Genomic DNA, 24,939 nt, shown 5'->3' on the forward strand with positions numbered 1-24,939 from the left:
ACTTATATAAGTGAGAGAGTTTAGTTGTTGATTTCTTAATAAATCTGGAAACCTTTTTTAAAAACAATGTATTTACTTTGTCATTATAGATTACTAAGTTTAGATTGATAGGCAAATATAGCACATTTTCTATTTAAAATTAAATCTTAGACACAGTAAAGTGTGCATAAAGTGAAGGGGTCTGAATACTGTACATAACCTTCCCATAATGAGATTTTTATTTTTTAATAGACTCCAAAGCTCATAATCATATGTTCTTATGATCTCAACATTTAACATTTTAGTTTAAACTGTCTTTCCATTTTCTTTTGTGTTTTATGTAATCATTTGCCAAAGCACACAAAAATATAATATTCAATTTAATATGTTAATATTCTACTAACGGAACATCAGTACCTTAAACGTTTTTCATTTTAAAATGTTTCTGTTTCAAGGTCAACCTCCTGAGCTGACAGACTTGGAGAACAATGGTCTCTGTGATATACGTGTCTTTGAGTGCAGCAGACTACGAGTGTTTGGTCTTGGCTTCATTAATTCAGCAGATCTTCACTGTAAGGTCACAAGATTGATGGTAGGTTGTCATTGTGCATATTTAAATAAAACATACTGCCAGCTCTAGTAATTTTATGTTATTTTAAAGGTTAGAGCGTTTATGGCACCAGTAAGGAAAGTACAAGAAATTTAATAGCTGCTGGTCACATTATTCAGTAACTATTATGAATGTATAATCGCAATATAGGGACATGGGGGTCTACAGCCTATCCAAACAGCTTCAGGCATAGGACAGTAACCAACCCTAGGTGATACTCATGCACAGGACCACAGTTATTCCTAAAAGGCTCATTTACAACCACCAGTTAAATTAACCTGCACTTGTTTTAGAATGCTGAAGGAAACAATAGTTTGGTAAGGTAATTCATGTGGACAGACAAGTTTCAAATAGCACAAGCCACTGTGCCACCCAATTCAATTATATGCCAAATAGAATACTCTTAACTACAGTGTATATGTAAATGTACCCATTTATAAACAGTATATAGTTACAATTACATATAAAATATAACATTCAACACAAAAACAATTTTTTGAAGAAGCATTATGTAGCATATACTTAGGAATATACATACTGCAAATGTACTTTACATATAGCTTGAAATTGTTTTGTACTAGTTACTTGAAACACCTACTGTAAATGTCTGGTCCAGCGAAGGTGGGTTTGTGCCCATAGGCGGCATTGTTGCTGGTGATGTCTGGTAAGGACCTGCCTTACAACAGGCCTACAAGCCCTCAGTCCAGCCTCTCTCAGCCTATTGCGGACAGTCTGAGCACTGATGGAGGGATTGTGTGTTCCTGGTGTGACTCGGGCAGTTGTTGTGGCCATCCTGTACCTGTCACGCAGGTGTGATATTTGGATGTACCGATCCTGTGCAGGTGTTGTTAAACGTGGTCTTCCACTGCGAGGATGATCAGCTGTCCTTCCTGTCTCCCTGTAGCGCTGTCTTAGGCATCTCACAGTGCGGACATGGCAATTTATTGCCCTAGCCACATCAGCAGTCCTCATGCCTCCCTGCAGCATGCCTAATGCACGTTCACGAAGATGAGCAGGGACCCTGGGCATCTTTCTTTGGATGTTTTTCACAGTCGGTAGACAAGTCTCTTTAGTGTCCTGCGTTTTTAGAACTGTGACCTTAAATGCCTACTTTCTGTAAGCTGTTAAGGTCTTAACGACCAGTCCACAGGTGCATGTTAATTAATTGATTATGGTTAATTGAACATGCATGGAAAACATTGTTTAAACCCTTTACAATGAAGATCTGTAAAGTTATTTGGATTTTTAAAACATTATGAAATACACAGTCCTGAAAAAGGAACGTTTCTTTTTTTGCTGAGTATATTTTATAGAGGAAAGTTCGTGAGAAGGGCGGCACGGTGGCGCAGTGGTAGCGCTGCTGCCTCGCAGTTAGGAGACCCGGGTTCGCTTCCCGGGTCCTCCCTGTGTGGAGTTTGCATGTTCTCCCGTGTCTGTGGGTTTCCTCCGGCGCCGGTTTCCTCCCACAATCCAAAGACATGCAGGTTAGGTGGATTGGCGATTCTAAATTGGCCCTAGTGTGTGCTTGGTGTGTGGGTGTGTTTGTGTGTGTCCTGTGGTGGGTTGGCACCCTGGCCAGGATTGGTTCCTGCCTTGTGCCCTGTGTTGGCTGGGATTGGCTCCGGCAGACCCCCGTGACCCTGTATTCGGATTCAGCGGGTTAGAAAATGGATGGATGGATGGAAGTTCGTGAGAAATGCATATTTACTAGAGTACCATGTTAATGTATGACCGTTTTTTATTCTGTTTTGATCATCATCAGCTAAGTGCAGCTGGAACTATTAAAAATGAACCATTTATTACTGCAGTTTATAAAATCAAATTCATATTCATACCCATGGTCCTGAGTAATCGATGTTGTACATTAGGGCAATGAAAACTTTTCTCGTCTTTGAGAATTAGTCGTATTGGTCATCTTCTCACTTACTGTTCTGCGATAATAAGAGACTGACCTGGAACAATGAGACTTCCTCATTCTCTGTAGCAGCAAACCTTTCTAGAATTTTTTGGAACTTCCAATCCATCTGAGAAATGTAATCTTCCTACATAAGCATCTGAGTTTCCTGTCAGTCAACTGTGCTTTGTTTATGTCTCACATTTGAGACACCACCAATAAATACACAACAAAACTTCATAAGAATCTATATTTTGCCTTTTGTATTTGTCATTTTAATATTCTGGTCAATGCCTAAAGCTGATGACCATATCTGAGGTAGGGGTTGAAGGCTGACTGGTAAATTGCGAGTCTCACTACCAGCTAATCATTAACAATAAATCCACCTAATTCATATGCAACTGAAAAAAGTTGATAATCCACATTTCATTGTGGTTAACAAATGTCATATAACCTCCCCTTATTGTGAAGTTACTATTTTATTTTTTAAACTACAGCACCACCAGTCAGACACTCTGAAATTATAACTAAAAAGTAGTGCCCATTGATGTCAGGAATAGAACTTAAGAAGACCAGTTATACTCACTGGTCACATCCTACCCCGTTGTGCCGTTACGTTTAACCACTACTGATGTAAAGAATAAAAAGAGATAGTTATTTTCAGAATTAGGTTAATTAACTGGTAGTTACATCAATAATTCTGAACACTTTTCGTAATAAGTATGAAAATGAATTGTAGAACTGCAAGCAATAGTTCACTCCACTCTATCAGTAATGCCTCTGTCCAACAGGCACACTTTTCTTTTCAAAATTAAATAAGAAATTAAGTGTATTTGTTTAACATGGTGATAATGGGGACGCAGCTCCACCTGACGTCACATCTAATAATAAAAGTTAATGTATTACTGTTATGTTTCAAGCATTTGAGTAGTTTAGGGTCAGAACTAGTTTAATGTAAATGTCATTTACTGTCATAAACATTCAGACAACCTGGCACTGCTTTCATTAATATGCTAAATTATGAAATTCACTTTTAAAACAAGTAACTGAAGGCAACATTTTAATTAACATCTTTTGCATACATTTATAAACGAGCAATTATCTTTTTAGCATGTTGAGGCATTTAGTAAACAAAGAGCAAAAGAAAATGAAAAGGGCATGAATGAAAGCACACAGTTTGAAGCAATGGGAGAAGGGAAGATATGGAGAAATGATCAATTATTGGTGATTTTCATAATTTGTCTTTACAGAGAGGATATTATGTGCATGTATGTGTATACTGTATATGATGCTAGAGCAGGGGTCCTCAATCACGGTCCTGGAGAGCCGCAGTGGCTGCAGGTTTTTGCTCCAACCCAGTTGCTTAATAAAAAGCACTTATTGCTAAAGTAACACTTCTGCTTCACTTTAGTGATTTTGAGCCCTTATTGCTTAATTTTGTCTTAAACAGCTATTTTAATTGCTCCTTATTAACAATAACATGCAAATGACAAGAGAGAGCAGCATTTCTCCATTTAGCTTATTTACATTTACACCTGTGTGTATTTATCTGCACTATTGGGTTTAATTAAATACTTGGAAGAAAAATGAAGAGAAAAAAGTGAAGGACTGAGAATTACTCGTCCATTTTAGCCTTCAAATCATTTGCATGATAGAAAGGGAAAGAAAATCTAGGATATGAGAATGACCTGACATAGCAGAGTTAATTTAATTTCATAACTTGTTAGTGCTTTATTGGCAAGAATTGCTTTCTAATTAAGCAACCAGGTCAGAACAAAAACCTGCAGCCACTGTGGCTCTCCAGGACTGGGATTGAGGACCCCTGTGCTAGAGCCATCCATCTGGAAAAGAAAACTATAGATAAAAACAATTTACATATTGACAAATAAATAAAGAAAATGTCTGAAATAGAATGTTTAAGTTGAACTGCTGGGTTATCCATCCTAAATAGATATTGTGGTATCTCAACAGTCTGCACATTTGCAGATGAGTGATTTTAAGGGTCCATTGCACTCCTAAATCCCCTAAATCCAGAGCCCATATCAGCTTTTAACTTTGCCCTTCTATGAGCCTGTTGCTCTGTCTTTCTGAGTGTGTTTTAACTTGGAAAGGAATTGGGGGACACCACTCCTCAAAAAATATACCTTCTCTTTTAATGTTGGCCATTGGCATAACGTCTAATTCTCTTTTACTCTGACTTTTAACATCACTTGGGATTAGACATCCCACACTATATCTTGCTATTGTATCAATTCTTTACAGACCACACTTTATTTTGTATCATACTACCATATCAACTTTATGCAGCCAACATTTTTCTCTGTATTGAGCTGCTGGAACAATTCTATTGGTGCATCCATCTCACCCGCTGATTTAACTAATGCACATAATCTCCAGTGGGAGAGTAAAATGAAATGCAAGCCAGCGAAGCAGGTGGTTAACTTTAATATTATAATGTTCAAAATATTAATATTAAATAATCTTATGTGCCAAAGCAAAAGCAAATCAAGATGTGACAATCATTGCTTTACAACCTGCTATTACTAGATGTTCAGTCTGCTTTACTGTTCACTGTCTTAACCTTTCAATAAGGCACATATACCTCATTCATGATGGTGGCGGAAGACCCCTGATCAGCTCTTTTATTGACACTTTTGTGTAATTCTGTACTGAAGATAACTTTGCCTTTTATTGGGGCTCATAAATAAAAATCTGTATCCAAAACCAGCAGCTTCAATGTTAATAAACTAACATATGCTTCTGACAGCAGTGGAAGTCTATAGTGAGGTGTGCTTTATATTACTTAGAAAACTGTTTGCAGTGAAGCACACTTGTAGTACTATAAACCATTTATGTGCATTGTGGGAACAGTTCTTATCAGTAAAAATACATACAGCCAAATAACACAGCAGCACTGTGGACTGAAAATACCTAAGAGTCATTGACATTTTTCATTTATAAGAATACCTAAGTAATGCAATTCTTATCTAAGTACAAAAACCTTTGCAAAAATATACAATAAGCATATTATGGGCAGCACAGTGCCGCAGACCCCAGGGTTTGACTTTTACTTATGTGGACTTTACACCAGAGTGTGGATTTTCTAACATTACGCCAGGGTGTGGATTTTCCTTCCTTTCCTTTTTAATCTCCTGTTGTAAAGACATGCATGTTAGGGTAAGTGGCAGAGTTAAACTAGTAAGTGTATATTGTACTTTAAATGTGAATGTGAGTGAACCTTATATCCAGAGTCTATCCTATCTTGTCAACAGTACTTGTAGTAAAGGCACAGGGTGCCATTGACCATGAAGTGGATGAGAAAGTTAGAAAATGAATAGATCGATAGATGTATTTGTTAACAAGTTGCATGGAGGCACAGCGAATGGTGTTGCTGCCTCTCACCTGCAGACTTATTAGTTCATAGTATTAGCAGGATGTTTCTGTGTTGAGTTTGTACGATCTTTAAATGTCTGTGTAGGATTTAGAACTTTAGAACATTAAACAAATTAACAAGAACAGTCCATTCAGCCTTACAGTGCTCGATAGTTCCTATTCACCTAAATTCTCCAAAAATAATATCAAATTGAGCTTTAAAGGTCCTCAAAGCCCTACTCTCTACCACACTACCTCTTAAAGTATTCCATGTGTCTATGATTCTCCACACACTCCAGTTGTCATCCACACCTCAGTAATTTTCTAGCACAGCTGACTGGTGTGTGTCTTGTGTCCTAACAAAATTGAGAGTGTTTGCTTCTTTGAGTGTATTTGTATGTAACCTGTGATGGACTGACATCCCATTCAAAACTGGTTCCTCTCCTCCAAAATCCTGTGTTGAAATAAACGTGTCTAAAAATGAATAAATTAATAAAAGGTCAAAATGTACAAAAAACATCGAGTTCACAACATTCAGAAAATGTGGATTTTACAAGTACATTTTATCCTTTAAATGGTTAAGAAATATTAACAGCTGTAATACAATTTATGTTTACTGTCATTTCTTATATACATTTTGAAGAGGCATGAACTTTATTGTTACATGTGCTGAGAACAGACATATCTAAACAGCTACAGAATATTAACTGATCACTTCCATTCAGTTGTGATTTTAAAGTGTGCTAAACTGCCCTGGCTTCTTTTGTCTCTTTAAAATTTTCTTTTTTGTTCACAGTACATAAATGGGAAGTGGATAACGGGGGAAGAACACATCACTAAGGCTACATTCCTAAGTTCTAAGGTTATAGACTGTGAAGTTCCTCCTCTGCATAGCATATCCAGTGAAACAGTTGGCTTCATGATGGATGAAAAGCCATATGCAAAATGGGAAATAAAAGTAAGTTTTATTATAAATTAAGATACTTTACTTCCTGGGTATGCTTTGAAATTCTATAAGAATACACTGTATGGTCAAACGTTATCTGGACACCCCACCTGATTACTGAGTGTGGGTGTTTGAGCCACTCCTGTTGTTAACAGGTGCATAAAATCTAGCACAGAGCCATGCAATGATCCATTGGCAAACACTGGCAGTAAAATCGATCGTACTGAAGGGCTAAGCAATTTTAAATGAGAGTGTTTGCCACAAGTCAATATGTAAAATTTCTGTTCTGAACGCCAATAAGGAAACCAGTCTTGTCGACTGTGCCCTGATGTGCAAACACAGCCATCCAATTTCCTCATTAATGATTCTGAGGCTGCATATCTTTTGTGGTGGATGGCTGGCTGTTTATCCCGGCCAATAACCCCAAGCCGCCGGGTGGAACCCTCCTTGCAGTATGGAGGTCCCCAGAAGACCAGCAGGGCATCATGGACAATGTAGTTTTTATACACAACCCTGCTGAATGCCATGGGGGCCACTAGGGGACACTACAGGGAGGAATAATGGCTATTTTCCCTATGCCCCGGAAGCATACGTGGACAAGAGGAATGACATGCTTCCGGGGTGAAGAAAAGAACTTGTACCTGATCCGGAAGTGATTAAGAGTCACATGGACTGGGGATTGGGTACACTTCCAGGTCAGAAGATATAAAAGGACTATGGGAGCTCCCAGACGGCGAGGTGAGCTGGGTGGAAGGGTGGCAACGCGTCTGGGAGCTGGAGGATTGGTTATTGATTGTGTATTGTTTATTGTATGAGTATTGTGGAGGAGAGGGTGCTTTGTGCACTGTGGCAATTTAATAAAGTCAACTTGTGGACTTTTATCTGGTGTCTGGAGTCGTGGACAGGGGTTGAAGGGAGTGAGAGCGCCCCCTATCTGTCACACATTGTAGCTGCATGCACTTACAACCATTGAGCCAAAGTTGCACTAGGAACTGTTAATGCTACAGCATACAGAGACATCTTGGTAAATTTTGTGGCAACAGTTTGGGGAATGCCCTTTATTGTTCCATCTTGGCTGTGCCCCTGTTCACAAAGCTAGATCCGTACAGACATGGTTTGATGAGTTTGGTGTGAAGGAACTTGAGTGGTCTGCGCAGAGCCCTGACCTCAGCCCTATTAAAAACCTTTTGAATGAACTGGAGCACCAACTGTGAGCCAGAACCTCATCCAACATCACTACCTGACCTAACAAATACTCTTCTAGCTGAATGAGCATAAATTGAAAGAATGACAGAACCCCAAAAAAATCTTCTGGAAATCCTTCGTAGAAGAATGGAGATTGTTATAGCTGGAAAAAAGGGGGGTGGTTAACTCCATACTAATACCCATGGTTTTGGAATGGGATATCCATCAAGCTCATGTAGATGTGATTGTCTGGTGTCCACAAACCTTTAATCACATAGTGTAACTGGCCATGTTGCAACACAGGATGTAGGCAACTTCAAAGTTTTAAATCCGTTTATTATATAAGACACTCAGATATCATTTGTACAAAATGTAAAGAAAACTCAAGGGCTACGTAGCCGAAACATTGTGTCCCTGATCTTCTTTTTAATTAATTTTTTTAGTGTGAGAAAACCTCATTTTCACCAGTAGTTTCATGCATTAGTAAGTGGGTGGATAAGTGACAAAGGAAGAAAATAAATATAAGATTTTGTACAAAGGAAGTAAAAATATTAGATACAGCTACATAATGGGAGAGGAGGGTTGGCATCATGAAAGTATACCTTTTGACAAAACTTTTTTGAGTCATAGTGAAGTAACCATAATTCATAACCATAAAAGTTTACAGGAAGATTAATAGAATGTCGAGTTACATAGTATGGCCTGTGAAATACCAATCAAGAGATGTCATGCCATGTGCTGTGCAAAGAGCTTTTGAGGACTCACCTTGATTATGCAGTTTTGATTTCCATATACTGTATAGTATATACGTAAAAGACTTATCAACACTAAAGAAATGTCCAGAGACAAGCATCTAGGCTATGCAATTATACGGATGCCAACCATTAATTTAAAAGAAGTTCTTCAACTAGGATATGAGGGTGCAAATAGAAAATGGCTAAAATTAAATTTAGCACTAATATTAAAAAGCATTTTTAAAAGGTGAATTTCAAATTTAGGAAAGTATTTATTTATACAGGCAACTACAAATACATGGAATAACTTACTATGCACTGCGGTGGGCTAGCGCCCTGCCTGGGGTTTGTTTCCTGCATTGCTCCCTGTGTTGGCTGGGATTGGCTCCAGCAGACCCCCGTTACCCTGTAGTTAAGATATAGTGGATGGATGGATGGAACTTACTATGCAGTGTAACAGTAATGTGGGTTCTTTAAATCTTGGCTTTTTTTTTTACTAGTTAGATGAACAGAAATTGACACGGTGGGATATTGCTGAATGGCTATTTGTCTCCAGAAGCCTTCTAAAGATTTAATATACACCTAATAGTCAGCAGACCCCCACCTATTTGACTCTGTAGTCTAACTCACCTTACCTTATTGCTGAGGATATGATGGTTTCTTTAAATGACTTTGCTCTCTGGGGTTCTAATACTTATCAGACTGCTAAATTGTAATGTAATAGAGAATGTTTCTCGATTACCTTCAGGAGCACATGCACTGCTCTCAAAAGAGATGTAAATGATGTGTAATATAATAATAGGTGACCCACAATTAACTTCTCCTAAATTACCAATTAATCAATGCACATTCCTTTAAAACAGAAAATGCATTTCCTGGTATACCACACACACACGCACACACACTATACACTCTCCATGTTACTCTTTTTATTTTGTCATCTCTTAGCTTGTCAATATTGGTGATATTATCCCATACATTTTAGAAGAAACACAAAGTTTCAAAATGAATGTGAACCTTTCACCAATCTAATAGCAGGATTCACATATAACCCGTTTTGACAATTTGCCCTCTGTTAATTTATATCAACATTTTGGTACTGCTTTTATACACTGATTTGTTGTAACATGATAAAACTTTTATTTTTTTCTCATGAGTCAGCTGTTTCTGCACATTTTAACCAAAAGGGCTTATAATATATTGAATACTTTTATGATTTTGCAGTTCTCAGCCCAGTTAACTTAATTTTTTCAAATCTGTCTAACTCTCTTAAATGCCGGTTATGTCACAGGTTGCCTTTATTATTAATGATTGCTTTCCATTTTTTAGTGTGTAGTAATTTGTTAACTTGCCCCAATCAACTCACAGGGGGCTTTGCTTGTTTTTGGACAGGATCCAGTTTCAGACAAATTAACCATGCAATCTAAAATTTGCAGACAACATCCAAATATACATTTAAAAAATACCACTTGGGCTTTGTCTTTTTAGATAACTAATGATGGCTTACTGTACAGTGAATCCAAAGTGGCAACCTTTTATGATGGTGTATGCCAGGTTTGTGGATCTTCATCGAGTGGACTCTGTAAGTTAAAGGTAATTTAAAATTATAGCAAATTAATTCATCATATCTTTTTGGCATTTATTCTTGATTAATGCTATTTGTGGTCTTATTGCACCTAATTACCTGCTATATAATATACAGGAAGAAAATGTCACTTTTTCCAATAAGTAGACTCTGTCATCTGGGAAATGATACTTCATTTACTGTACACATCACAAGCTGATTTTTGTTGTCCTTCACTCTCAATTTACTGTCATAAAATGCCACAGAACTGTGATGTTCAGTACTTTGGCACAGAGAGATTAATCTTAAATACTTTAGTTGAGGGGTATGGATACGTTAAATGAAAGTGCAGAATTGTTTGGTTATTTTTAGATTTGTTGCATTCAAACAGTGCAGCTCTTGTTTATATGTGCTTTTGGTCCCATTCTAAATAGGTTTAAAAAAGAGAGAATAGGGAGCATTAAACGGAAAAGCCAACTGTTCTGTTAAATAGCTTTTAAAAATCTGCTTATTGATCTATATTTGAGTCAGAGCCACGATGCTGTCAAAACAGGATTTTTGTGTGAAAATCTGTGCAAATAGTCTAATAAAAGCTCTGAGAATCTTTAACTGCTTTTTCCTCACCCATATGGGTTAAGAAACTACATGCACATTTGATTTTTCTTAAGTGGAAAAAATAAATAAATAAAAAAACAGCTTGTGTACAGTCCAGAGTGCAAGTGTTAACACTTTACTGAGCATTTTTATAACCTTCACGATATATCAAAATCATAGAAATCAACATAAGTCCTCTATTTAAAATGGCTTAGAAATCCTGATGGGAAATATGTGACTTTCGAAATACTAAACATTTGGGCACGCAATCTCAAAACTACCTGTGCAAGAAATAAGTCAGTAAAAGCATGCACTCTTATTTTTAGAAACTTCCAATGATAAATACAGATATGCAAGCTTTCAGAATCTCATGAAAGGGGAATTTCATTAGTGTTTTAAAGCTATTCTTTTTTATTTTATTTCTTACATTTGATATTTGATGTAAAGAATTTTTCTTTTCAATTATGACTGTGTTCACTTGTAGGAAAAGACTTGCAATATAGACGGAATGTGCTATGCAGAAGAGGACCCCAATCCAACAAGTCCATGTCTTCTTTGTAAACCTGGCATTTCAAAATTTACTTGGTCTGTAAATGAAAGTAAGATGTCTTTTTAATTGGTTTAATAAATATTTAGTTTGGAAGGATATGATTGTATATTGGACAGTGGTACTTATGGTCATAATTTAGATTAAGGGCACACAAAATGAATACCCTGATTTAGCAGACATTCATATTATTTTAATATGCACTCATGTAAGAAAAACAGATAATGATAAATTCAAGATTCCCATAAATAAGTTCATGATGTTAGAAATTAGTATAGTACCATACTCTAAGCACCCATTTATGGTGCTGGCATTCAACGATAAGCCTATACCAAGAACAATTGAATAAAGCAATAACTAAAGCAAATGAAAAATAAAGCTTTAAGCAGGCAGAAGAGTTTTATTTATTTTAAGACAGAAATTCAGTTCAATTCTGTTTATTTTTGTATAGCACTTTTCTCTGCCGAGGTGCAGAGTGCTAAGACAAATATACATTTTACAAATTACAGAATTAGTACACTCTGACCAAGTGCAGATATGACAGGTCATTCAAAAATCAAAGTTTGGACGCCAACTGAATCTTCCCATTTAATTAACTGAAAATGTTGAACAAAAACAATGCCTCTTGGCATTCATGTTTCTCGCTCTTAGGCTCAGTGTAAACACACAGGTTTGGCTTTGACTGCAGATTCAGGATCTACTTGACAGGTGGGTCGCTGTTGTCACGAAAGATGCAAGGGGACTGCAAGGGTTGGGACTAAGTGCCCTCACTGGGCAGTTTCTAGGGAGAGAAGGAGAGGAGAATTTTGGTGACAGCGCTCCCACTTGTCTAAGTGGGTTGTTACCTTATTACAAAGCCTGTGAGGAGGTTCTCCAACATGCATCAAGAGACGTATACATAAAGGCATAGATTTGTTTAAATGCACCAGTTTGAAACTAATTAACATAAATGGAAACCACCAGTGTTAGAAATAGCCTTCAAATAAGTGGCCTTACTCTCACTCTTTAAGCTTCTTTAATTACAACCTTATAAGGTATACTATATAACTTATGACATCATATCAGTAATAAATTGCTATACCTTGATGACTTTATATGTAAATATTCCCACAAAACCCTTTGTTTCCTACATAAAAAAATAGAAACACGTAGATGAAATTATTTTTGTTGTAATCTTTTGGGACATATTATTTTTAAGTTCTGAATATAAGGATGAAGTGTTTATTCCTTTTATTCTGCTATCTGTATGAGTGCAAATGCTAATCATTCTGAGGTTATACAGTCCTTAATTATAGTGGTGTGAAGTGTTGTTAATCATAAAGTATAAAAATATATATACTCAGCAAAAAAAGAAATGTCCCTTTTTCAGGACTGTGTATTTCAACAATAATGTTTTAAAAATCCAAATAACTTTACAGATTTTCATTGTAAAGGGTTTAAACAATGTTTTCCATGCATGTTCAATTAACCATAATCAATTGATTAACATGCACCTGTGGAATGGTTGTTAAGACCTTAATAGCTTACAGAAAGTAGGCATTTAAGGTCACAGTTCTAAAAGCGCAGGACACTAAAGAGACTTGTCTACCGACTGTAAAAAACACCCAAAGAAAGATGCCCAGGGTCCCTGCTCATCTGTGTGAACGTGCATTAGGCATGCTGCAGGGAGGCATGAGGACTGCTGATGTGGCTAGGGCAATAAATTGGCATGTCCGCACTGAGAGACACCTAAGACAGCGCTACAGGGAGACAGGAAGGACATTTGATCATCCTCGCAGTGGTAGAGCCCGTATCTCAATCCCATTGAGCACGTCTGGGACCTGTTGGATCGCATGGTGAGGGCAGGGCCATCCCCCCCAGAAATGTCCAGGAACTTGCAGGTGCCTTGGTGGAAGAGTGGGGTAACATCTCACAGCAAGAACTGACAAATCTGGTCCAGTCCATGAGGAGGAGATGCACTGCAGTACTTCAAGCAGCTGGTGGCCACACCAGATACTGACTGGTTCTTTTGATTTTGAGCCTCCCTTCATTCAGGGACACATTGTGAAACATTTTTAGTTTACGTCTTATGGTGTTGACTCTTTTACTGTTCATACAAATATTTACACATTAAGTTTACTGAAAGTAAAAACAGTTGAAAGTCAGAGGACGTTTTTTTTGCTGAGTATATATATATATATATTGTAAGAGAGAGAAACACAGAGGCACAGGGGCACTTGAAGGCAAACCCTATATAACTGAATAAAAAGAAAACACGTTGTACAAGAAGCATTGAAGAAAACGTCTTTTAAGATGCGACTGACAAAGATGGCAATACTTTCACTTTTAACTACTTCCGGGCAGAAAGGTTCAGGTGGCTAGACACAAAACCTTGTGTCATCAGTGTTAAAGCTGTCAATCTTCAGGTCTGCAGAGGAGGAAGAGAAAAGACGTTAGTGCACAGCATCAATCCATGGAAAATCGGGGAATTACCATCACTATATATATATATATATATATATGTTATGATGAATATGAAAACAAGAACATTATGATGTTATCTCCAATGTGGCATTTACATAATGTTGCCCTGCAAGTGTAGCTTTAAAGAGAAAGTGGCATTACACTATTTAAAGGGATGTGAATCTTCTTATATAATACGCTACCGTGGCTGTCCGTTTCTCTGTCCAGGATTTTAAATCACCTGTAGCTCACAAATCATTTAAACTATTGACCTGAAATTTCATACACATACTGTATACTACGTGACGTCTACTATCGACTTTTGGGGTGATGATTAACCTTCAAGATTATTCCTCTTTTTATTTTATTTCATTGTAGAATCAACTCTCGGCAGCAGCATCATTCTCATCCCTACCACCTTCGCCATCACTTCCCCTACCTCTTCATATCTTAAATCACTCTTGAGGCAGATTGAAGACTTAATGCCAGCTTAAGTGAAAAAATTTAAGAAAATGTACTAAGTAATTGCAACACAAACTCTGACTTAATCAGTTTTAATGTGAAAAGATGCTGACGAAAGAAAGAAAAGAAGCAGAGCGCTAGAGTAGAGAAAAGCAGAGCTGCTCAGGAAGCAGCAAACACATCAACCTCTGAGCAAACAAATGCTAAACGTACAGAAAAAGAGGATGAAAACCAGGAATGCTCAAGTCAAGTGTATTCACGGCATGTTATAGTGCAGTGTGCCTTTACTAGATTCTACATATTGCCTTTGTTATGGTCCAGTACAATATTTTTGTACCTTTGCCACAGTGACATGCTTTAGGCAACCATTTTAATTAACCAAACCATAGACCAGCCTTTATTGTTGTGGTAGTGTGTAGAATCTGATAAACATTTCATAGAACTACCAATATGCCGTCCAGTTTCCATCCAGAATACTTCTGCACACAGACATGTTGCAGTTCTACAACATGAGGAAGTAGAAGCTGCAAAGAAACTTCATGCAAGCACAAATGGAAAATGAACATTTTAGAAAGGGTGGTACTCATTTTTAATTTTTATCTGATTTTGGAATTGTATTTGTATTAGATTATGATCTTTATTGAATTAAAAGGTTAAGGCACAGGCCTATGTTTAGTCTAAGCAGCACAGAAAATCACTAGTTTTCCCAACGCTACCATTATGTGATACAGTTAAGAAGAAGACCAATACTATATCTGTAGTAATACAGACATTTTTCTTTTTTCATCCTGGCACCTTATAAGAGCTCTTCATTATTTAATTGTTTTTTTCTGTTATTTTGGAGATTTCATTTTCTTTAATCTTTAAGAGGCTGTTTACTTGAACCCCTCGATTTTAAAAGAAGTATTGGTAAAGCAGAATATCACCCTTCAAAAAGAACATTTTTCAGTCTGATTGTGGAAACACATCAATTGATTTTAGAACTTTATAATATCATACAGTTCACGACTTTCAAATTAATTTGTTGCAGAACATTTTACAATAAACAACACTTTAGAAACACAACACATAGTAAGTTGTTTACAAATTTCTTTAATGTAAGCAGGGATTGATTAGATGACTCCTTCAGGGTCATGGAGAAAAATGGTTGAAAATGTCTAATAATATTAAACTGTAAGTTTAAATCAACTCCATTTTGTTAACTTTTTAAATTCTTAAATGGGAGGCTGGGTTGTGTAGGCAGTCCTGGGTGTTACTGGGTAGAACCAGCTTGGATGTGACACAAGCTCATCTCAGGACATCTATTTTTTTCTGTGTTTTTTTGTTAGTAAAAAAACTAGAAGTTAAACATAGTAATCTGTAGAATGTATGGTGGCCAGTGCTTTTTGTTCATTGCTCATTTATTCACAGTGATAGGATAAGAAAAAGATACTTGAGTATGTAAGAAACAACTTAAAGATGGTGAGTATTCTGTATTTAATGCTAAATCAGCTGTGGACCATTTCAGAATGTAATACTTACATGTCTTTGCTGAAGATCATATATCTTCTTCTTCTTCTTCTTCTTACGGCTGCTTCCGTTAGGGGTTGCCACAGCAGATCATCCAAAATTATTGTCCGCATATTAACTTGGCAGAATTTTACACCGGATGCCCTTCCTGACGTAACCCTCCCCATTTATCCGGGCTTGGAACCAGCACAAAGAAACACACTGGTTTGTGCATCCCCTGTGGCTAGGTGGCTGAAGATCATATATAAAAAATAAAATTTTACATTTTATACATTTGTATATTTGTATAGCATATTCAGTACTACACTCATTGCTGAAACTTATAGAGACAAAATCGACCAAAAGCTAAGCACCTGTGTTTACAGATATTTATTCAACCTTTGGCTGAATGTGGACGTCTTACCAATTTTGATGTATGCACAGTTTTCTCAACTCGCTAGAAAAAGATCCTGCATTAATGATTATGCACCAAAGGCAGTGGCATCTGTAATGAAATTCTTTGGAGAATCTGATTCTTCAGCATCTCTGTTGTGTTCAAAGTTTTCTTCATGATTTTTTTCAGCTTGTGTACTACTCTAACAAGTCAGCAGAGAGCATGATATGTACAATTTTCCTTCATATCTTGTACTCCAAGTCCATAAACTAGATATTCATATTAAACTTTTAAATATAAACATGCAAACTCCTGCATACTGTTATATATTTCTTAGGAAAAGATATTGGAATACATGCCTGAGAATCCATCATTTAGGATCCCAAACCCAATGCACATGAGCACCTCAGGGTGTATTCTGTATCCTCCCTTTTTTCCCAATGCAAATGCATTGCCCCGCTGAACTTTCTGAACACAATTGGAAGGGCTGATGATTTTGGAATCCATGAGTAGCATAGAAGTATTTCAGTTCCTGGGTAGTACTATCTCAAGTCTGTTCTAAGATGGATGCATCACTTCCCTTCTTAAGTTAGCTAGAAATATTACTATTTTTTCTCTTGCAGTCTAATAAGTTTTGTTAGTTGCAATTAATTCAACTCCAGTGTTAAAGTGCTGCCATTAAAAACTTTCACACATTCCCTGTAATGTTTTGAACTACCAAATAACCTACAAGATTTCTGTAGGTCTGAAACTACAGTCAGGGATGACGATAAACCCCTGATCTGTACACAAAATGGTGAAAGGTAAACAAAGAAGGTTTTAAACAAAAATAGGAAATAATGCAAAGATACGCAACAGAGGCAAGATATGTGGTCCAGTAACATTAATCCCAAAACAGAAACAGAAAAAGAACAAATAATCAGTTGTCATCGGTGAACAAAAAAATTGCTGGATGCAGTGCAATTTTTGGTGGTGCCAAAACAAAACAAGCTTGTGCTCTTTGCAAGTGTTATAGTACATGGCTTCAAAGGATTCTGTCTCATTCGGCTCTTCTAGTCAAAAGACATTATTTATGTGTTGGCTCTGCAGTTGTATAGGCCCATTCCCAGAAGGGGTGGGGCTTAGAACACTTAGTGGCTGCTGGGCTAGGTGTTGTCTCTTGGTGATGGCTCTCTGCTGTAGAGGAAACAAGGGATAAGGATAGTGACAGCCCTGTCTCCTATGTGGTGGTGGAATGCTTACCTAAGCATTTCAGGAGGTCTTTAACATGCTTGTGTGACACAATAAATACAAAAAGAAAAAAATAGCAATACTTACACAACCCAAAAGTACTGTAACACTTGCAATAATCCCCTGATCTTATCTGTCCCTGCTTAGGCCTAAATAGCCAGAGGAAAGCCCAGCCTCCAGGGACTCCACCCACAAGGTGCAAGAAGTGGAGACCCAGGACATTACGTACATTGGATTTTTAATATTTGTAAACCTTTCTGAAGCCATGTTTTTGCTTTGTCATTAAGGGATATTGACTGTAGTTTGATGGGCAAAAACGGCAAATTTATCTATTTAAATTGGCCCTAGTGTGTGCTTGGTGTGTGGGTGTGTTTGTGTGTGTCCTGCGGTGGGTTGGCACCCTGCCCGGGATTGGTTCTTCCCTTGTGCCCTGTGTTGGCTGGGATTGGCTCCAGCAGACCCCCGTGACCCTGTATTCGGATTCAGCGGGTTAGAAAATGGATGGATGGATGGATATCTATTTAAAATTAAATCTGCAAAAAATTAAAGTGTGTAGAAAATAAAGGGTTTTGAAGACTTTCTGCATTCACTGTATATACAAATATACATTGAAATTTTAGGGCCTATATAAATGCTTTTGCCATGAGTTACAAGTAGAACATTTATTTGCTGTTTTCAAAAGAAATTATGAAACTTTCACACACAGCAAGCACATGTTCAAACAATGCAATGTTTTAAATAGGTAATGTTTTGCATACTGTTTTGTTTTTTTATTTTACCAACATTAGCATTCTGTTTTTGCTTGGCCGCTCTTCCTTGGAGCACACACTTGAACCTGAGTTCATTAGTGGGCCCAATGAACCTCATTATGGAAAGCATTCTTACCTTTTATGATTCAACTTTTGTGGTTGTTCAGTTTCCTGTTGTTCGGAAAAAAGTGGCAGCACCCTAAAAAACATGTATTTAGAAAGATCTGAAAAAAACAACTGTTAATTACACCTTAGTGAGAAACTGGCCTTCTCCATTTCGAGCAATAAGAGAGGAGACGAGAAAGATGGGTAGGTGCCTACATGACTAAGAAAGCCAAAGTTAATTCAAGTCACAGTGTCCAAAAAAATAAGAAATTTAAAGAAAAGTTTAGGTTCAGTGGTAAGAATAACTAAAGATTCCCATAATCTAAACAGGCAGAAGCTGAAGAACCCTCAATATCAGAGAAAAGTAAACCAATCATTAATCAGACAGTGTGTGTACAAAAATGTCAGGCAATGTCAGGCAATAATTGTAGGTAAACATCCCTTTAATTAACCGCTACCAAAATAGTGTTTACACAACTTATATGCCATCCTATGGTTTCTTCAACCCCTTTAACTGTTTCTAGGTCCATGGATTTAATTAGGAAGCCCTGGATACACCAGTCTGGACTTCTATATGGCAGCCCATTATTATAGTCTGCCTTTATATCTAGATGGTCAAGCACTTTTATTGCCTATGAATTCACCTGTTCCTCATACCAAGAGCACATGACTCCATATTTACCACAAGAGCACTATATACTGCAACTAGAAGTTTAGGAGAAACATCTCAGGTGTCTTCACATCCTCCAAAGCCTCCCACTTATTTAGTGGCCTCTACTTCCAAGGCATCCTTTGGGTCCATTCAGCAAACCATCGCCTGATACTGTCTTACACATTCTAACACTGTTGTGGGGGTTTGTCTTCGCAGACACAGGTTTGTTCACTGCAGAGTCTTGCTAGCCTTGCAGCCTGTTACATCTATTGTGTTGTATTTTTTTATCTCAGATAGTAAGTGAAAATGTGCAGTAATTATATAGGATTGTCAGTTTGCCCATATTGTAATTAACTTCTATTATGTTTTTTTTTTTCTTTGTTATATCAGATAACCAACCTCCAGTGTTCCAACCACCAGCTAGTACACTTCAGACATTCTTCAGTGAAAATTTTGTCTTCCAGTTCAATGCCATAGACCCTGAAGGATCTGCCATGCTGTTCCTGCTTGAATCAGGTCCACAGGATGCCTCCCTTTCTCCAGCAGGCCTCCTCATCTGGAAAGTCAATTTAGAAGAAACACAAATCTTTGAATTTACGGTGGCAGATGAATGCAATGCACAAAGCAGATACTCTGTGGAGGTAGACTCATTTTCTCTTAAATATCTGTTTAGTAAGTTAACAGATTAATTGATTGTTTCCAGTCATCATGAAGATCATGTTTTTCTTTTGTAAACTATCAGAGGTAATTTATTATTATATGTTAATTGAATAACACCTTACCAGTTCCTAAATCCGCCTAATCCTGAGCAGGGTCACAAGGGACTGGAGCCTATCCCAGCAAACATGTGGTGCAACACTGGATTAATTCCTTGACTGGGTGCCAGTCCATCGCAGGGTGAAAACACAGCACTAGAGCCAGTTTAGCAATTCCAGTCCACCTAACCTGCATGTCTTTAGACTGTAGGTAGAAACCAGATCACCCAGTGGAAATCCACACAGACATATATGAAGACTCTGCCTTAATTGCACCTTTTGGCTTATTATCAGACATTTCAGCTTTTTCAGAACTTTAAAAACAAATTAAGAGCTTTAAATGAATTAGATAGATAGATAGATAGATAGATAGATAGATAGATAGATAGATAGATAGATAGATAGATAGATAGATACTTAATTAAATAGTATACATCATGAAAACATTAGGACTCAAAGCAGATTCACCTTCTTTACATTTTTAAAAGGCCAAAGCATTTGTTTATGTATTTATATGAAAAGATCAAGAATTGAGGTTTTCATTTAGTCATGTTTACAAAAGAAATTGTAAAATTTGCCTTCTCATTTGCTACCATAAACCGGCAGGAATGAAATGAAAAAACACACTGATAGAGACAAGGCAGGTTGAAATTTACACAGATATTTTTATATCAGTTGAAAAACTGATTTTTAGCAGTTCTAGCAGTTTTATGTTGCATTTTAACCTAATATGGTCATATATGAAACCTTTACACTGGACTTTTTATTATCTTTCATATTTCTTATTAAATATATGTATGGCACTGAGATGAAAGGAACTTCTTCATCAATGATTTGTGGTGGTTTTTAAAGTGACTGTCATGACTAATGGAGTTAAGTTCTATATGTTTATAAGTTCTGTCTGTCACCAGTTAAGATACAGTAATTTCCATGTTTTTTAACACATTTACCAAATCATCTATGTCAGATCCAATAACTTTAGATGAATGTTTTTGTTTAAAGCTTTTCTAAACTAGGCAATGAAGCTGAAAGTGATGACAGACTGCTAAAAAAGTGCAACATGAGGTCCTTGTCAACTTTAAATAGTGAGGAGAAATAAGTGCTGATTGCATTTACAGTATGTTTTTTACATTTATATTCCAATTTAGATTATTATCTAGGATAGTTCCTAAGTATTTTTATTCATTCCCTAAAGGTACTTTCCCCACAACAGGAACCTTTTTCAGGAACAGGAACTTTTTAGAAACTCAGGAATGTTTGTAACATTCCCACCACAGAAACTCAGGTCATTTGTCGTTCCTGGTAGTTTTTTTTTTTAGCTCCTACTCCAGCATATGTACAGTACCTTGAGCTCAACCAGTGACTATTTTGGGTGGGACTTGGGTGATGAATTGTGCTGATTGGTTGACCACATGTCACAAAGCTGTTACTAGTTTGGGCTTTGGAGATTTATCATTTAAGATAGAGCACTACACTTTACACCGCATTACTCTTTGTACCTGCCTGCCTGCCTGCCTGGTGCGCTGCGGCATATGCTGCCTTGAAGCAATAATCTCCCCTGTGAATTCACAATTGAATTGAAGCAATGAGTTGGGGGGCATCCCCATTCAATTTCCAATCGTGCCGCACTTCACACTGTATTATTTTTCATAGCCACCTCCCTGGTGCGCCGCTCCATGTACCACATTGAAACAATAATGTCCCAGGTGAATTTTAGAGCATTTTGAAACAATAAGGAGGGTAGGGTGCCCCATGAACTCCTGAATGTGCATCACTCTTCTTTGCACATCACATATTTTGCAAAATGGCCCAGGCACTACACCATACAGGAGCTCATTAGTTTCTGAAAACAAAGTTCCTGCAGTGGGAAGTGCCTTATTTCTACCTCATTCTGAAGAACAATGGATCCATTTTGTAATAAATTGGTTAATTTTCATACTGTTCAATTTCTCAATCAGTATGTGAGGCCTGGTGGTATATTGTTCTGACATATGAGCTAGGCTTATCAAGAAAATTGTAAATTTGATATAGGATAACCAGTGATTAGTTGAAATGACTTTGTCTTTCACATTAATATTTTTTTCACCAAGTTCTCAAAGCGTTTCATTGGAATGTGTGTAAAAACAAATAAAATTGATTACAAATGATGGCAGTGACTGGGATAGGAAAAAACCTGCAATCAATGCACCTTGCCAGAGCCAGCACACGCCAACATTTTACCCTCAATGTCATTTGTAGAGAATACTAACTGAAACTGCGGGTCAGCCAGGCTAACTATGATGCTACCTCACCACTCTTTCTTTTAGATGTGATTAGCACATTTTTCATTTTACTGTTATTTGGAAATTATTTCATAATCCTTTAATAATAGTAACACTGGAAGATCTATATTTAATAAGATTTTATAATGAATTATTTACATGACCATTTCACCACTACTTTCTTTAAAAGTCTAAAAAGTCTGGAGTTCCAAGTGTTTTATGGTTTGTTGAATGCTTTCTCTATATCAGCAACATAAAAACTAATAAATACCAAAAGTCATTGCACAGGCCATCTGTGACCTTGATTTAGATTAATTTTATGTTATTTAGAAGAATGTAGACCATTCACTTATATACTGTAGTCACTTTTATTTCAACACGCTAGTATTTCCATTGATCTTTGGCACTGGTCTAGTGTCAAATATGCACCTTTAAGGATACTTCATTACAGATGTGAATATGTAGTCTGCTGTGCTACAGCACTACAAATTATCAGTGGCACTTTATACTGTAGATAGATATAGTGGTATAGTAGTTACGCCTTTGGACTGCAAACCCTGAGGTTGTGAGTTCATATGTCAAGGATGACACTGTGTTGACTGTGAGCAAGTCACTTCAATTGGAAATAAAGGGGAAATAGGAACTGTACAGAATCTAGACAAAATGATGAATATTATAACCCACAAACACAAACAAGAACCTCTGGATTTACTCATAAGAGAGCTGCTGCTATCTGGTAACAGACCTGTAAATGGGAGTATAATATAGTCAGATCTACCCAGTTGTGTCACAGGTTTACATTTAAAATCATTAGGATTTGAACTGAACAGATCTAGCTTATTGTGTCCAAAAATGGAACATTCTGATATAACTTTGTTCCTTTCAATGATCCCCTGGTTGAAGTCACCAGAATTCTAAGGTCCGAAGTATTCACCACTAGAGTGCTGGTAACAAAGTGAATAATTTCTGTTGCTCAGTTGACAATGATGATGTAACTGATCCCCCAGCCAGTAATGTTGATGAATTCAGTCAGTATTTCAATGCCTGGATTATGCATTTTGCTTCTAATTGAACTGTTCTCTCTTTTTTACTATTGTTCATTCACATAGATGTCTAATATAGCTGATTACTTATTTATGACCAATACATTATTTGCCAGTATCATGCTAGATACCGAGTAATTAATTATTTGTTTCTGTACTTCGTTTTCCTATTTGAGCTCATGAATAGGAAAAGCCCAGCCCATCATCATCTGTATCAAGGCAAAATATAAAACTCTTCAGTATTCAACACTATTAAAACTCAATATAATATATACTGTCAATATAATATGGAAGGGCAGCACGGTGGCGCAGTGGTAGCGCTGCTGCCTCGCAGTTAGGAGACCCGGGTTCGCTTCCCGGGTTCTCCCTCGTGGAGTTTGCATGTTCTCCCGTGTCTGCGTGGGTTTCCTCCGGGCGCTCCGGTTTCCTCCCACAATCCAAAGACATGCAGGTTAGGTGGATTGGCGATTCTAAATTGGCCCTAGTGTGTGCTTGGTGTGTGGGTGTGTTTGTGTGTGTCCTGCGGTGGGTTGGCACCCTGCCCAGGATTGGTTCCTGCCTTGTGCCCTGTGTTGGCTGGGATTGGCTCCAGCAGACCCCCGTGACCCTGTATTCGGATTCAGCGGGTTAGGAAATGGATGGATGGATGGAATATAATATGGATTACATGGGGTTGAAATGAATATGAAAATAGATTAGTTTTGAGTATTTATAGTCAAAAATTCCTGTACCTGACATGTACCGGAAAATAAAAGGGATTATAATTCCTTCTGTTAATAGCTCACAGAGGTCCTTGAAAAGTGTCCAGCAGTTAAGCATACATCAAGTTCAATTTAAATGTTTGTGGCCGCTCAGAAGGACATCAAAATGAACCATTACTCCTGCAATGAAGTACCAACTGAACTAAACTAAGAATTGAACTGAAATAAGTTCTAATAAAAGGAAGCTAATAACTCACATTTCATATCCAAGTTAAGCACCCACACCTGGCTTACAATCAGCTAGAAAATTGGCTGACATTTTAATAGTTTCTCAAAACACAGGGAAGTTAGGAAGTCATTAGAAAAGCTTAAAGTTAATTCCCAGGTTCATGTCCAGGGCTAAATTTTAGGGTTTTATAGCCTTTTCCTATTTGGGAAGCCATTTTGCCTGCCATTGTTAGGGTTGCATCCTGCGTTTCTAGGGGCGTGGTCTCCAGGGTTGTGACCTCAAACTCATCAGCAGACATGATAAAAGGTCATCATTTGCACTGAGCTTAATCAAATCTGCAGATATAGCCTTCTAAACCTTTATAGAATTCTCTTTGTGATTTATTTTTGAGCCTTGGTTTTGGACTTCTTACCTGAATTTTGACTGTGATTTTTGCCTTCCGTATGGCTTTTACTTCATTTTATATTATTTTTCTTTGCTATGCCTTTTGCATGCATCTCCCGGTTCAACTCAACAAAATCAGTTATCTGTTTTCCGGCCAAGTCCAGACACCAGGGGAATCAAAAGCTGCAAATAGACTGGTTATTCAGTACAAAACATTCTTTCCCAGAATACACTTCACTTCTGTCCCGACTTGATAAGTCTTTCTGGACTTGGCCGTTTGCAAGAAATCTGTCAGTTGAAAAGGTTAAAGCATCACCCATATGGTAACATTTAGCATAAAAACCTGCTGAGCTAAAGGATGTATCTTTATTTATACTGTGTAGGCTATGTTATGTAGCATATGAATATCATTACGAGTGTCAAACCAGTCAGAATAACAGTAATAACTTTAAAGACTGTAAATTGGGAATAAAATAAACATTTAAATATAGAATAATTACCTTAAATACTTGATTCTTTTATAACACTCAATCACAACTTTTCAAATTTATTGTTTCGTATAGCAACATCTTAAGAGATTGTGAAAAACTTTTAAAATATTTTTTAAAACAAATATTAT

The 24,939-nt window shown here is 37.1% G+C and overlaps 1 protein-coding gene across 1 annotated transcript in view; it reads left to right on the forward strand.

Annotated features, from left to right (window-relative positions):
• si:ch211-246m6.5 (von Willebrand factor D and EGF domain-containing protein) overlaps nt 1–24,939 on the forward strand; it is a 387,263-nt gene that overhangs the window by 272,688 nt on the left and 89,636 nt on the right. The window contains exons 13-17 of the mRNA XM_039757371.1: nt 435–571; nt 6,652–6,813; nt 10,209–10,313; nt 11,363–11,477; nt 19,338–19,588. Of these exons, the coding sequence (XP_039613305.1) occupies nt 435–571; nt 6,652–6,813; nt 10,209–10,313; nt 11,363–11,477; nt 19,338–19,588 (770 nt within the window). The remainder of the gene's footprint in view (nt 1–434; nt 572–6,651; nt 6,814–10,208; nt 10,314–11,362; nt 11,478–19,337; nt 19,589–24,939) is intronic.

Source organism: Polypterus senegalus, chromosome 6 (assembly GCF_016835505.1).
Source record: "Polypterus senegalus isolate Bchr_013 chromosome 6, ASM1683550v1, whole genome shotgun sequence".
NCBI classification, from domain to species: domain Eukaryota; kingdom Metazoa; phylum Chordata; class Cladistia; order Polypteriformes; family Polypteridae; genus Polypterus; species Polypterus senegalus.